This window comes from Panulirus ornatus, chromosome 66 (assembly GCF_036320965.1).
Source record: "Panulirus ornatus isolate Po-2019 chromosome 66, ASM3632096v1, whole genome shotgun sequence".
Taxonomy (NCBI): Eukaryota; Metazoa; Arthropoda; class Malacostraca; order Decapoda; family Palinuridae; genus Panulirus; species Panulirus ornatus.
Genome location: NC_092289.1, coordinates 5,711,899 through 5,728,037, shown reverse-complemented (window position 1 = coordinate 5,728,037; position 16,139 = coordinate 5,711,899). Strand labels below are relative to the sequence as shown.

The window sequence follows — 16,139 nt, the reverse complement described above, 5'->3', positions numbered from 1 at the left end:
ATGTAAGAGCTTGGGAAGTGAGTCAGTTGTTGTTCGCTGATGATACAGCGCTGGTGGCTGATTCATGTGAGAAACTGCAGAAGCCGGTGACTGAATTTGGTAAAGTGTGTGAAAGAAGAAAGCTGAGAGTGAATGTGAATAAGAGCAAGGTTATTAGGTACAGTAGGGTTGAGGGACAAGTCAACTGGGAGGTAAGTTTGAATGGAGAAAAACTGGAGGAAGTGAAGTGTTTTAGATATGTAGGAGTGGATATGGCAGTGGATGGAACCATGGAAGAGGAAGTGAATCATAGGGTGGGGGAGGGGGCGAAAGTTCTGGGAGCGTTGAAGAATGTGTGGAAGTCGAGAATATTATCTCAGAAAGCAAAAATGGTTATGTTTGAAGGATTAGTGGTCCCAACAATGTTATATGGTTGGGAGGCATGGGCTATGGATAGAGTTGTGTGGAGGAGGGTGGATGTGTTGGAAATGAAATGTTTGAGGACAATATGTGGTGTGAGGTGGTTTGATCGAGTAAGTAATAATAGGGTAAGAGAGATGTGTGATAATAAAAGGAGCGTGGTTGAAAGAGCAGAAGAGTGTGTTTTGAAATGGTTTGGTCACATGGAGAGAATGAGTGATGAAAGATTGACCAAGAGGATATATGTGTCGGAGGTGGAGGGAACGAGGAGAAGTGGGAGACCAAATTGGAGGTGGAAAGATTGAGTGAAAAAGATTTTGAGTGATCGGGTCCTGAACATGCAGGAGGGTGAAAGGCGTGCAAGGAGTAGAGTGAAGTGGAATGATGTGGTATACCGGGGTCAACGTGCTGTCAATGAATTGAACCAGGGCATGTGAAGCATCTGTGGTAAACCATGGAAAGTTGTGTGGGGCCTGGATGTGGAAAGGGAACTGTGGTTTCGGTGCATTATTACATGACAGCTAGAGACTGAGTGTGAACAAATGTGGCCTTTTGTTGTCTTTTCCTAGTGCTACCTTGTGCACATGAGGGGGAGGGGGTTGTTATTTCATGTGTGGTGGGATGGCGATGGAAATGAATAAAGGCAGACAGTATGAATTATGTACATGTGTATATATGTATATGTCTGTGTGTGTATATATATATATATACATTGAGATGTATAGGTATGTATATTTGCGTGTGTGAACGTGTATGTATATTCATGTGTATGTGGGTGGGTCGGGCCAATTCTTTCGTCTGTTTCCTTGCACTACCTCGCTAACGCGGGAGACAGCGACAAAGCAAAATAAATAAGAATAAAACAAATAGTACATTTGGAAGCTTTAATATCAGTGCTTTGTTTGTCACTTATGGGCTGAAAAACTTTTGTCCATATTGTTATTACATATGCCTCCTTTTATCTTCATATCATTAATTCTGGTTGTAGAATCTTTGTCAAAAGTTATGGAAGTTTTTTATGGTATATTGTCAAAGTTATTTGATAATTTGTAAACTTTGGTCTCCCAGGAGTCTTTGCTTTTGTAGGGCGAATAATTTAGGTTTTTGAGTCATTCGTCACATAGACTTTTTCTGGTTGTTCTGCTCTACATACATCTTAGTTTTCTTTACTTTTGATTAGATTTGGTGACCAGACTGAACGTCATATTCCAAGTGAAATTTGATCAAAGCTTTGTATTCTTTGTCTTGTAATTTATATTTCTGACTGAATCATATTATCCTGTTGGCTTTGCTGTTTGCAGCTCGGAATTGTTTTCCATGTTTTAAGTCATTACTGATAATCATTTCAAGGTCTTTTTCTCCCTTTACTTGAATGATGATTACCAAGCATTTCAGATTTGCAATTTACCATAAGGTAGAAGTAGTCAGTAGGAATGTTAGGTAGGAGCTTCTGCAGATACTGTGCTAGGCCTGTTAATGGTGAGGCACTAAAGGCTGAGAAGCGGTATTGGAGTTCACTAGTTATGGAGACTCTTTTGCCATGGCCACCCTTTTGAGGGAGTTCCAGAAGGCAACAGGCATCAGAGATAGATAGATAGATAGAAATTTATATTGGTAGAAATTTTTAGGCAGGAGCATTAGGTAGTAGTAGTTTAGATAGAAGTTTATATAGGTAGGAACATTGAGGCAGGAGCATTAGGTAGTAGTATTGGTAGGAAGATTAGGCAGGAGCATTAGGTAGAAGTATTCAGTAGGAACATTAGGTAGTAACCTTTGCAAACTGCGCTAGAGTTGCCCTCTGCTAGTGGTCTGTTAAATGTGAGTCTTTAAAGGCAAAGAAGTGCCATTGGGCTGCCTGGAGTTCACTAGCTATGGGGACTCTGTTGCTGTGGCCATCTCTTTGAGGGAGTTCCAGGAAGGAATAGGCATCAGAGATTTAGATAGTTAGATTTATATTTTTCATGTCAAAGTTCATTACTTTGCATGTGTGTCTTTTGAAATCTACATGCCAGTCATTGACATTCCATCATTTTGTTAGGTACCCTTGAGCTTTCAGGCAGTCTTCCTTTGACTGAAGATTCAAAGGGATTTAGACACTCTGATAGATTGATCAGAGACATGGCAAATGGATTTCATTGCAGATGAATGTGAAGTAATGCACTATGGCTCCAGTAATATAAATCAAGGATATAGAATGCCTGGCAAACCATTATTAGAAGTAAAAGAATAGAATAAACCTGTAAGTGATTGTTAGTACTGACCTAGAGTGCAGAAAGGAATGCATAGCTGCATACAACAGGGCCAACATCAAACTGGAATTCATAGCTAGAAAAATATTGCAAGACACAGCGTACAGTATTCATCAGGTAGCTTTGAACAAATTCATTGAAACTAAGAGAGGAACAATAAAAACAATGTCACAAGCTTAAGAGTTTCATGAACATTTATGGATTGGTCACCACTAGTTGCTGCACTCTGTGCTGACAGTGCGGATGATAGCTATGTCCTTGCCAGAGCCCCAGAAATGTTGATTGCATGGAGAAGGAAGTATTAAGCAAATTATTCTCAGTATGCGTTAGACCAAAGTTAGAGTATGCTTCTCAAGTTTGGTTATTTTATCTAAAGAATTACAAATAGGTACCATTATTGTTAATGCCCAGTGGAAGGCAACACCATTGGTCCTTGCATTAAGAGAGCCAAGTTACGTTGAGAGGTTAAAGGCCATTTTTTTTTTTTTTCTTTTTTATACTTTGTCGCTGTCTCCCGCGTTTGCGAGGTAGCGCAAGGAAACAGACGAAAGAAATGGCCCAACCCCCCCCCCCATACACATGTATATACATACGTCCACACACGCAAATATACATACCTACACAGCTTTCCATGGTTTACCCCAGACGCTTCACATGCCCTGCTTCAATCCACTGACAGCACGTCAACCCCGGTATACCACATCGCTCCAATTCACTCTATTCCTTGCCCTCCTTTCACCCTCCTGCATGTTCAGGCCCCGATCACACAAAATCTTTTTCACTCCATCTTTCCACCTCCAATTTGGTCTCGCTCTTCTCCTTGTTCCCTCCACCTCTGACACATATATCCTCTTGGTCAATCTTTCCTCACTCATCCTCTCCATGTGCCCAAACCACTTCAAAACACCCTCTTCTGCTCTCTCAACCACGCTCTTTTTATTTCCACACATCTCTCTTACCCTTACGTTACTCACTTGATCAAACCACCTCACACCACACATTGTCCTCAAACATCTCATTTCCAGCACATCCATCCTCCTGCGCACAACTCTATCCATAGCCCACGCCTCGCAACCATACAACATTGTTGGAACCACTATTCCTTCAAACATACCCATTTTTGCTTTCCGAGATAATGTTCTCGACTTCCACACATTCTTCAAGGCCCCCAGAATTTTCGCCCCCTCCCCCACCCTATGATCCACTTCCGCTTCCATGGTTCCATCCGCTGCCAGATCCACTCCCAGATATCTAAAACACTTCACTTCCTCCAGTTTTTCTCCGTTCAAACTCACCTCCCAATTGACTTGACCCTCAACCCTACTGTACCTAATAACCTTGCTCTTATTCACATTTACTCTTAACTTTCTTCTTCCACACACTTTACCAAACTCAGTCACCAGCTTCTGCAGTTTCTCACATGAATCAGCCACCAGCGCTGTATCATCAGCGAACAACAACTGACTCACTTCCCAAGCTCTCTCATCCCCAACAGACTTCATACTTGCCCCTCTTTCCAAAACTCTTGCATTCATCTCCCTAACAACCCCATCCATAAACAAATTAAACAACCATGGAGACATCACACACCCCTGCCGCAAACCTACATTCACTGAGAACCAATCACTTTCCTCTCTTCCTACACGTACACATGCCTTACATCCTCGATAAAAACTTTTCACTGCTTCTAACAACTTTCCTCCCACACCATATATTCTCAATACCTTCCACAGAGCATCTCTATCGACTCTATTGTATGCCTTCTCCAGATCCATAAATGCTGCATACAAATCCATTTGCTTTTCTAAGTATTTCTCACATACATTCTTCAAAGGAAACACCTGATCCACACATCCTCTACCACTTCTGAAACCACACTGCTCTTCCCCAATCTGATGCTCTGTACATGCCTTCACCCTCTCAATCAATACTCTCCCATATAATTTACCAGGAATACTCAACAAACTTATACCTCTGTAATTTGAGCACTCACTCTTATCCCCTTTGCCTTTGTACAATGGCACTATGCACGCATTCCGCCAATCCTCAGGCACCTCACCATGAGTCATACATACATTAAATAACCTTACCAACCAGTCAACAATACAGTCACCCCCTTTTTTAATAAATTCCACTGCAATACCATCCAAACCTGCTGCCTTGCCGGCTTTCATCTTCTGCAAAGCTTTCACTACCTCTTCTCTGTTTACCAAATCATTTTCCCTAACCCTCTCACTTTGCACACCACCCCGACCAAAACACCCTATATCTGCCAGAAGAAGGAGTCGCGCGGGGAGTGCTCATCCTCCTCGAAGGCTCAGAGTGGGGTGCCTAAATGTGTGTGGATGTAACCAAGATGTGAAAAAAGGAGAGATAGGTAGTATGTTTGAGGAAAGGAACCTGGATGTTTTGGCTCTGAGTGAAACGAAGCTCAAGGGTAAAGGGGAAGAGTGGTTTGGGAATGTCTGGGGAGTAAAGTCAGGGGTTAGTGAGAGGACAAGAGCAAGGGAAGGAGTAGCAATACTCCTGAAACAGGAGTTGTGGGAGTATGTGATAGAGTGTAAGAAAGTAAATTCTCGATTAATATGGGTAAAACTGAAAGTTGATGGAGAGAGGTGGGTGATTATTGGTGCATATGCACCTGGGCATGAGAAGAAAGATCAAGAGAGGCAAGTGTTTTGGGAGCAGCTGAATAAGTGTGTTAGTGGTTTTGATGCACGAGACCGGGTCATAGTGATGGGTGATTTGAATGCAAAGGTGAGTAATGTGGCAGTTGAGGGAATAATTGGTATACATGGGGTGTTCAGTGTTGTAAATGGAAATGGTGAAGAGCTTGTAGATTTATGTGCTGAAAAAGGACTGATGATTGGGAATACCTGGTTTAAAAAGCGAGATATACATAAGTATACTTATGTAAGTAGGAGAGATGGCCAGAGAGCGTTATTGGATTACGTGTTAATTGACAGGCGTGCGAAAGAGAGACTTTTGGATGTTAATGTGCTGAGAGGTGCAACTGGAGGGATGTCTGATCATTATCTTGTGGAGGCTAAGGTGAAGATTTGTATGGGTTTTCAGAAAAGAAGAGTGAATGTTGGGGTGAAGAGGGTGGTGAGAGTAAGTGAGCTTGAGAAGGAGACCTGTGTGAGGAAGTACCAGGAGAGACTGAGTACAGAATGGAAAAAGGTGAGAACAATGTAAGTAAGGGGAGTGGGGGAGGAATGGGATGTATTTAGGGAATAAGTGATGGATTGCGCAAAAGATGCTTGTGGCATGAGAAGAGTGGGAGGTGGGTTGATTAGAAAGGGTAGTGAGTGGTGGGATGAAGAAGTAAGAGTATTAGTGAAAGAGAAGAGAGAGGCATTTGGACGATTTTTGCAGGGAAAAAATGCAATTGAGTGGGAGATGTATAAAAGAAAGAGACAGGAGGTCAAGAGAAAGGTGCAAGATGTGAAAAAGAGGGCAAATGAGAGTTGGGGTGAGAGAGTATCATTAAATTTTAGGGAGAATAAAAAGATGTTCTGGAAGGAGGTAAATAAAGTGCGTAAGACAAGGGAGCAAATGGGAACTTCGGTGAAGGGCACAAGTGGGGAGGTGATAACAAGTAGTGGTGATGTGAGAAGGAGATGGAGTGAGTATTTTGAAGGTTTGTTGAATGTGTTAAAGGCCATAAATTTGGAAAAAGAGAGGAGCAAAGAAAGACTTGATCACAATCTTTAATCGCCTGAACCAGTTTGATGATCTTATCAGTGAACAGCTCTTTGGAAAATACAAAGGGAGAGCAACCAGAGGCCACAACAAGAATTTAAGCAAGAAATGTTATGGGAGGTTGGAAAGAAGTGCTTTTTAAGTATCATCATAGTGGATGAATGGTATAAACTAAATGATGAAATTGTGAAAGTTGACAGCACACAAAAGTTAAAAAATTTGTATCACAGAGAAAGTTCAAAGATGGTACCCGTGAGTGTAGAGGAACTCCTTCCTTGTTGCACAAGTAGGTAATTACTTTAGGTTATTTAAGAGATTGGAAACCCATTAGTGTAAAAGATTCTTCTTAGAATACACAGATGTTACATAGTATTCACTACCCAAACTTTGGTGATGCCTGCCTTGGTCTCCTTTTGAATTTTGAATGATTTGTGTTGTTACGCCAGGCTTTTATGGTAGACTTTTTTTTAAGCTCGTTTGTTAACAACCCTTCAGCCATTTTTTCTCATGTGAATCTTGAGTCAGCTTGACTACCTCTTGGCATCAGCTGTTCTTTGCAGAGAAAGAAGACTTGTTTTTTTTTTTTTCTAAATGCTTATGAATTGCTGTTGCTTATTCCTGTTCATTTGTGTGTGTGATTTATTTTCATTTGAATTCTTGGCAGAAAGCCAGAGGTACCAAAAGTTACTAGGCATGCCTCAACTTCAAGTAAATGAGTATATCTTTTGATTTGTAAACTTGCTGAAAAGATCAGTCAAAAAATTTTTCACATTCTTTTTTATGATATTGTTTTTGTTACATGTAAGCAGATTGTAGTAAATTCATGTCCCTGAGAATGTCATTATATTAGATCATTTTAAGTACAAGCTCATGCTTCTTTTAGGTATGATTTCTTAATTTGTTTTTAAAAAGAAACAAGATCACAAGATCAGCTTGATCTTTGAATGTGGGCTGCCAGCCAAGGCTTCATTTTTAACAAGTTTTTTTAAGTTTGATTGATAGTTGTCTCTGTATTTTATCATCATTGAATGTAGAAATACAGGTAATGTAAATATTTCTAAGGAAAATATTTATGGGATAGCAGCTGGCAGGCAGCACAGACTAGCATGGGTGCATGAGTAGAGATATAATGCTTGTGATGGATGTATTGTTACAGAACCACCTCCCCTTCATGGATTATAGAAATCCTGTTAGTCCTCAGCTCAGTCCGAGAAGCTCACCTGGACCATGTCATTCCCTTCACGTAAGTATACATGAATTGTGTTTTTATGCTGTTGGTAACCAAGGAAAGTCATTAAGAAAAAATCTTGATAATAAGCATCATAGTAATTTCTTCTTTTTATAAGCTGTAGTAGACTACAGAACAGATTACTCTTCATGATATTTCATCATTTTTCCTTCCAGAGATGAAACTGAGTCATTTTTCATCAGTCTGTAAGTGTATTTTATTAGCAAAGTTAGTACTTATCAGTGAGTGTTTTATTCACAGACATGAAATTTTTTTCTTTTGGGAGATTTTTTTCCTCATACGGGAGCTGTAAGACGAGTGTAAATACAGTGAAAAAATATAACTTTTCCTTGTTATGAATGAGTTTGCCATAAATGAATTCATATATAAACAATTCATTTTTGCCACTGAAAATGTGGTATGGATAAGATTGATTACACTTGAATTGTTAAGAACAAATATCATGTTATGCATAATGTGTTGCTGGTGGGTATCACAGTGAATCATTGGAGGTACATGCTGTTGACTACCAATTTGCTTTTGTTACTAATTGTGCAAAGTTGTTCCATTTTATACTGTTGGTCCAGTAGAAAATGACAAAATTTAAGATTCTGTGAATCGGTCAACCTCACTCTCAGCCAAGATTTATAAAGAGTTATTAATCCAGACACCAAGATTATTTCAAGAATAAGGAATCTCAGACACCAACTTTTGAAGTGTCTTTTTCAAATCTGCCACTAGTTCCACATCATCAGCAAATAGCTTTTACTTACTTCCCCAGGTCCCTCTCAACATACTGCAAACCTGTCCCTCCCTCACTACCCCATCCCTGAGCAAATTCAACAGCCATAGTTACATCACACACCCCTGCCACAACCCACCACCTATTACCGCTAACTCTCCTGTCTGCTTAGTCACATACCTTACTCTCGTGATGAAAACCTCTCTGTTGAAATAGCTTAACGCCCATGCCATGTATTTTGAAGACCTTCCACAAGGCATCTTTATCAACCATACATATGCTTTCTCCAGATCCGTAAATGCCACATACATATCCCATTATTTTTCTTCGTATTTCTGCGACACATTCATAAAGGAAATATCTATTCTTCACTTCCTCTTCTGCTCCTTAAACCACATTTTTCCTTCCCAGTCTGATGCTCTGTGCTTGCTGCTTTCTCTCAATCATCATTCTCCCTTAAAACCTTCAGGTATGCTCAGCAAACGTGTACCTCTGTAATTTGAACACTCATTTGTCTCCCCCCCTCTCCTTTATACGTTGGTACTATGCATGCATTCCACCAGTCCTCTGACATCCCACCATAATCCATATGTACATTAAAAATTCTGACTAACCAATCAACAACACAGTCACCCCCATTCATAAGAAACTCAGCTGCAATCCCATCCACTTTACCTACCTTACCATGTTTTATCATACACAGAGTTTTCACCACCTCTTACTTCACCAAACCACTTGCCATTACTCTGACTTCATATACCTCCCTTACCTAAATGCCATACACTTGCCATCCTGTTATTAAACACGTTCAGCAATCCCTGAAAATACTCATTTCATCTCTTTATCTCATCTCTGCTTTTTACCACTTCCCCATTTGCCCCATTTACTGATGTTCCCATGTGTTCTCTTGTTTATCTTGCTAATACTATAAACCCCTTCCAAAACATCTTATTCTCCCTGAAGTTTGCTGATACTGGCTTACCCCAGCTCTCATATGCCCTCTTTTTTAACCTCTGCACCTTTGTCTTGACCTCCTGCTACTTTCTCTTGTACATCTAATCACTCACTTTTCTTCCCTGTAAGACCACCCATACATCTTTCTTCTGTTTTCTTTTGCCAGTAACTCTGCTTCAACATCCCACCACTCATTACACTTTGTCTCTTGTCCTGCACCCACCATATGCATGCTACACACTTATCTTGCTCATGCAAGCACTGCTTCCATAGATACTTCCCATTTCTCATCCACTTAACTATCTTTGTTTATTTGCTCCTTTTGTTGTTCACCAATCAGATACCACAAATTATTAAGTGTTCATGCTAAAGTAAGTTGGCTTCAAAAATAGCAACAATGATTTTAGTGATGGCAGACTTATGATTATTATTAAAGGAGATTCACCAATGAAACAGTCAGCAAGTGTTACGATGTACATGGAGATTTAGTAAAACATAGCTCAACAAAGCAGTCCACCTGTTCTCAGATTTTAAGGTCTGCCTTCCCATCCCTGAGTGGTGCTAGCACCCTCAGCTAACATACACACTTGTTTTCTCTGGATTGTTGCAACAGTGTCCTAGGTTTTAGCACATTTTTGTTTAAGATTCATTATAGCCCACTTGAAGAGCCCTCTTCACTGACACTTTCTGCTCCTCTGACTGAAAACTTCAGTCTGTATTGACAAGTATTATGTATTTGAATACACCCATCACTTACTGTATGCATGGATTTTATTCTGCAAAAGCCTCACACAAAAGAAATTACATATAATGAACAAATAAACTTAGAGAAAAATGGGACATTGACACTTTCTACTGCAGACATCTGCATAGTAGCAAAATTTGACCACATAGAAAGAGGGACTGGTAGAAGTAAGTCTTCACAGAAAAGTGAAATCTCATATAGTAATCCTGCATCAAGCAATGGATGGGTGTACTTTCTCAGTAGATTTATGTGCCTTAGATGTAAATGTTTCTCAGAATTCTGTTTTTTGAAATGTACAATTCAGTAGCCTTTTACAGATGAAACCTGCTGGTGCTTTGGTTGATTTCCCTTTCACCTTTTTCCAGAAATTTATCCCCATTTATAGTGAGGATAAGATTATTTTGATATTTGGAAGGGGATGTGAACTTCAAAATATTTCTTTAATTTCAGTATCATAGTAGTTCATGGCTATTCAGGTGAAAATGTAGCAGCCAGCTGCTCATTTGTTGACTGCTTTCCTTATAAGATAAAGACAGATGCAGAATTCTAGATATTTTGTTTGTGGATTATTATATGGATGCAGAATTCTAGATATTTTGTTTGTGGGTTATTATATGGAATTTCTTTGACAGATGCAGAATTCTAGGTATTTTGTTTGTGGGTTATTGTATGAAATTTCTTTGTATCATTTGTAAATCATTTGTTTATGTATGAGAATCATAGCTTGATTCCATATTTTTCATTCTTGATATTCATTTTCTAATATGATCTTATGTCTGGACATTTCAGAATGTTTCATTGATAATGTTTTCATGTACTTATGTGATCATGTAATATTCCTAAGTTTCATTGTTTTTCTATGCCTGAGAGTAAGCTAGAGGATAATTACTCCAAACCCTTGTCTGAGTGATGAGTTGATAAAGTATTCCATGGAAAGATTGTTATATGTTTAAATTCATTGATCACATTACCACACTCCATTGATCACATCAGCACCCCTCACTATAGGTGACTGCACAGTGATATTTAGATTCAAAGAAACTAAAAGAAATCCTTGCTACCTTGTCAGTGTCTTTCAGCAGATGGTGCCATTCTACATCAGTTTTTCCTGGCATGGCATGTACTTAAATGATTTTCTGTCGGCAAAACATTTAAAAGGTGTGAGTCATGTTAGATATTAAGAAAAGCAAAGTGTTTGATAGCTTTCTATTTTTATAGAGTAAAAACAAGAGATGATTATGAACCTTATTCTTCACTTTTGCATTTATAACTAGATTGTTCATATATCAGTCAGAGATACACAGTCAAAGTAACAATCTTCTAATGAGTCAGTTGGCTGTGGCATAGCCTCAGGTTTGCTTTGTTCTTCAACTGATTGTTTCATCAGTTGCTTGGTACTTATTCCATTTTGAAAATGTAGAGCAGCAACCTTCATTTTGTACTTGTTAATGTTGCTTATTGCGATGCGTTCACAGGCTATCTAAGGCTATCTATCTAACCCACATAGGTTTAAATCCTGGTTGTGGTAGTTGATTTACAGTCATCCTAGCTGTTCATTCACTGTTAGGGACTGATTGATAAATTAGGTACCTGGCTTATGCTAGTATGTATGGGCATTATTTGCAGGGAAGTACAGATGATTGGGAAATGTACAAGAGAAAGTGGAAAGAGGTCAAAGGAAGGTGCAGGGGCTAAGAAAGAGGGCATATGAGAGCTGGAGTGAGCAAGTATAAGTAAACTTCAGGAAAAATAAGAAAATTTTTGGAAGGAGGTTGATAATGCGAGAAAAACATGAGAATAAATGGGGACATTGTTGATAGGGGAAAATAGGAAATTGGTAACAGACAGCAATGAGGTGTAGAGGAAATGGTGTATTTTGATGAATCATTATATATGATCGATGATAGGGTAGCAGATGTGTGATGTTTAGGATGTCCAGGTATAAGAAGTGATAGAATCTGAAAAAGTGGTTTGATGGAAAGAGAAGAGGTGGTGAAAGCCTTGCAAAAGGTGAAATGTTACAAAGTAGGTGGAGTGGATGGAATTACTGCTGAATTTCATACGAAAGGGTGATAGTGTTGTTATTTGGTTTGTTAAGATTTCAGTGTATGTATGGATCATGGTGAGATGCCTACAAGATTGATGGAATGCTTGTATGCTGCCATTGGGTAAAGACAAGGGGAACAAAAGTGAAGGTTGAAATTACTGAGATATAATTATGCTGAGTATACCTGCTAAGTTGTATGGGGGAATAGTGATTGAGAATATGGTGGCATGCACGTAGTTTTATAATGGGAAGGAACAGTGTGGTTTCAGGAGTGGTAGAGAATAAGTAAATATGGTGTTTGAAGAATGTATGAGCAGTACGTAGAGAAACAGAAGGACTTGTATGTGGCATATATGGATCTGAAGAAAGCAGATGATGGATTGATAGAGATGCTCTTTTTTTTTCTTTTTGAAGGTATTGCAAATATATGGTGTGGGGGAGAAAGCTGCAAGAAGTAGCGAGAAGCTTTTGACAAGAGAGTAAGATGTGTGTGCAAGTAGGAAGAAAGGAGGTGAATGGTTCCAGGTGAGGGTGGGTCTACAGCAGGGTTGTGTCATGTCACCATGGTTGTGTCATGTCACCATGGTTGTTTAATTTGTTTATAGATAGGGTGGTGAGGGAGGTGGATGCAGGTCTTGGAAAGAGGTGCACGTGTGCTTTGGGGGGGGGGGCCTCTGGTGCTAGATATGAGTGAGAAACTGTGGAAACAAGTGTCTGAGTTTGGGAGTGTGTGAAAAAAGAAAGTTAAAAGTGAATTAAAGCAAGGATGTTAGGTTTTGCTGTGAAAAGAGACAGTGTTCTTGGAGTGAGTTTGAATGGAAAGAACTTAGAGGAAGTAGAGTATTTTGGATATTTGGGAGTAGAGATGGTAGGAAATAATCATAGAAGCTGAAGAGAGATAGGATGAGTGAGGGAGAAAAGGCCTTGAGGCACTGAGAATAGTGTGGAGAGAGGTTACTGCCTTTAAAGTCTAAGATAGGTCTGTTTGATTGGTATAGTAGTCCCATCAGGCTGTATGGATGTCAGGTATAGGCTTTAGACAGAAATGTAATGGATAGAGTTAATGTGTTGGAAATAAATTGTTTTGAGGTGTGAGGAGGGTTGATCAAATAAGAATAAAAAGGGTAAAAAAGAGTAGTAAGAGGAGTATGTATGAGAGAAACGAAGTGGATGTGCTGAAATGGTGTAGACATTTGACAAAGAATACCAAGATTACTAAGAAAGTTTACATGTTAGTAGTGGAAAGAACAGGGAAAGGGGTATACAAAGGAGGTGGCAGAAGGGTGACATGAAAGATGCTTTGAATGCTTGGGGCCTGAAAATGCTGGAGTTTGCATTGTGTGCAAGGGATAAAGGGAAGTGAAATGATTCGTTTTACATGTGATAGAATGCTGTCAGTGGGGTGAACCAAGGCATACAAAGCAGTAAAGGGAAACTGTGGCATACTCTTGGCAACTTTGTTGTGGAGAGGGGGCTCTGGTTTATTGTGGTATTCATGACATCTAGAGAATGAATTTGAATTAATGAGATACTTACTTCTTCTTCTGTTCCTGAGGCTACTTCTCTAATGCAAGAAATTGCCTATGATATAGCACTGGTGGCTGATTCAAGTGAGAAACTGCAGAAGTTGGTGGCTGAGTTTGGAAAAGTGTGTGAAAGGAGAAACTTGAGAGTAAATGTGAATAAGAGCAAGGTTATTAGATTCAGTAGGGTTGAGGGACAAGTTAGTTGGGATGCAAGTTTGAATAGAGGAAAACTGGAGGAATTGAAGTGTTATAGATATCTGGGAGTGGACTTAGAAGTGAATGGACCATGGAAGTGAAAGAGTCACAGGGTGGGGGAGGGGTCTATGGTGCTGGGAGCAATGAAGAATGTGGGGAAGGAAAGAACGTTGTCTTAGAGAGCAAAAATGGGTACGTTTGAAGGAATAGTAGGTCCAACAATATCATATGTTGCGAGGCATGGGCTATAGATAGGGTTGTACGGAGGAGGGTAAATATGTTGCAAATGAAATGTTTGAGGACAATATGTGATGTGAGGTGGTTTGATCAAGGAAGTAATTCATATACATATAAGCATATACATACACATACGCAGACATTCCATACATACACATTTGCACATTCCTACTTGCTTGCCTTCAACCATTGCTGTCGCTACCCCACCCCACAGGAAAACACCATTGCTATATATCCCTGGGGATAGGGGAGAAAGAATACTTCTCACGCATTCCCCACGTGTCGTAGAAGGCAACTAAAGGGGACGGGTGCAGGGAGCTAGAAACCCTCCCCTCCTTGTATTTTAACTTTCTAAAAGGGGAAACAGAAGGAGTAATGCAGGGAGTGCTCATCCTCCTCGAAGGCTTAGATTGGGGTGTCTAAATGTGTGTGGATGTAACCAAGTTGAGAAAGAAGGAGAGATTGGTAGTATGTTTGAAGAAAGGAACCTGGATGCTTTGGCTCTGAGTGAAACGAAGCTCAAGGGTAAAGGGGAAGAGTGGTTTGGGAATGTCTTGGGAGTAAAGTCAGGGGTTGGTGAGAGGACAAGAGCAAAAGAAGTAGTAGCACTACTCCTGAAACAAGAGTTGTGGGAGTATTTGATAGAGTGTAAGAAAGTAAACTCTAGATTGATATGGGTAAAACTGAAAGTTGATGGAGAGAGATGGGTAACTATTGGTACCTATGCACCTGGTCATGAGAAGAAAGATCATGAGAGGCAAGTGTTTTGGGAGCAGCTGAGTGAGTATTTTAGCAGTTTTGATGCACGAGATTGGGTTATAGTGATGGGTGATTTGAATGCAAAGGTGAGTAATGTGGCAGTTGAGGGAATAATTGGTGTACATGGGGTGTTCAATGTTGTAAATGGAAATGATGAAGAGCTTGTAGATTTGTGTGCTGAAAAAGGACTGGTGATTGGGAATACCTGTTTTAAAATGAGAGATATGTATAAGTATATGTATGTAAGCAAGATAGATGGCCAGAGAGCATTATTGGATTATGTATTAAATGATAGGCACATGAAAGATAGACTTTTAGATGTTACTGTGCTGAGAGGAGCAATTGGAGGGTTGTCAGATCATTATCTTGTGTAGGCGAAGTTGAAGATTTCTAGAGGTTTTCAGAAGAGAGAAAGTTGAATGAAGAGAGTGTTGAGAGTAAGTGAGCTAGGGAAGGAGACTTGTGTGAGGAAGTACGAGGAGAGACTGAGTGCAGAATGGAAAAAGATAAGAGCAAAGGGCATAAGGAGAGTGGGGGAGGAATGGGATGTATTTAGGGAAGCAGTGATGGCTTGCGCAGAAGATGCTTGTGGCATGAGATGCGTGGGAGGTGGGCAGATTAGAAAGGGTAGTGAATGGTGGGATGAAGAAGTAAGATTATTATTTAAAGAGAAGAGAGATATATTTGGATGTTTTTTGCAGGGAAATAGTGCGAATGACTGGGAGATGTATAAGAGAAGGGCAGGAGGTCAAGAGAAAGGTGCAAGAGGTGAAAAAGAGGGCAAATGAGAGATGGGGTGAGAGAGTATCATTAAATTTCAGGGAAAATAAAACGATGTTTTGGAAGGAGGTAAATAAAGTGCGAAAGACAAGAGAACAAATGGGAACATCGGTGAAGGGGGCTAATGGAGAGGTAATAACTAGTGGTGATGTGAGGAGATGGAGTGAGTATTTTGAAGGTTTGTTGAATGTGTTAGTTGATAGAGAGGCAGATATAGGGTGTTTTGGTTGAGGTGGTGTGAGAAGTGAGAGGGTCAGGGAGAATGGTTTGGTAAACAGAGAAGAGGTAGTGAAAGCTTTGTGGAAGATGAATGCCAGCAAGGCAATGGGTTTGGATGGTACTGCAGTGGAATTCATTTAAAGGGGGGGGGGGGGACTGTGTTGTTGATTGGTTGGTGAGGATATTCAATGTATGTATGGCTCATGGTGAAGTACCTGGGGATTAGTGGAATGCATGCATAGTGCCATTGTACAAAGGCTAAGGGGATAAAGGTAAGTGCTCAAATTACGGAGGTATAAGTTTGTTGAGTATTCCTGGGAAATTATATGAGAGGGTATTGATTGAGAGTGTGAA

The 16,139-nt window shown here is 39.9% G+C and overlaps 1 protein-coding gene across 7 annotated transcripts in view; it reads left to right on the top strand.

Annotated features, from left to right (window-relative positions):
* The window catches only part of LOC139746857 (uncharacterized), a 456,577-nt gene that overhangs the window by 373,908 nt on the left and 66,530 nt on the right, over positions 1-16,139 (top strand). For 6 of the 7 annotated variants that reach the window (XM_071658479.1, XM_071658480.1, XM_071658476.1 and 3 more), the window contains one exon: positions 7,510-7,596. The exons of the other annotated variant lie outside the window; for it this stretch is intronic. In XM_071658479.1, coding sequence (XP_071514580.1) covers positions 7,510-7,596 — 87 coding nt within the window. The remainder of the gene's footprint in view (positions 1-7,509; positions 7,597-16,139) is intronic. 7 annotated transcript variants of the gene reach the window in all.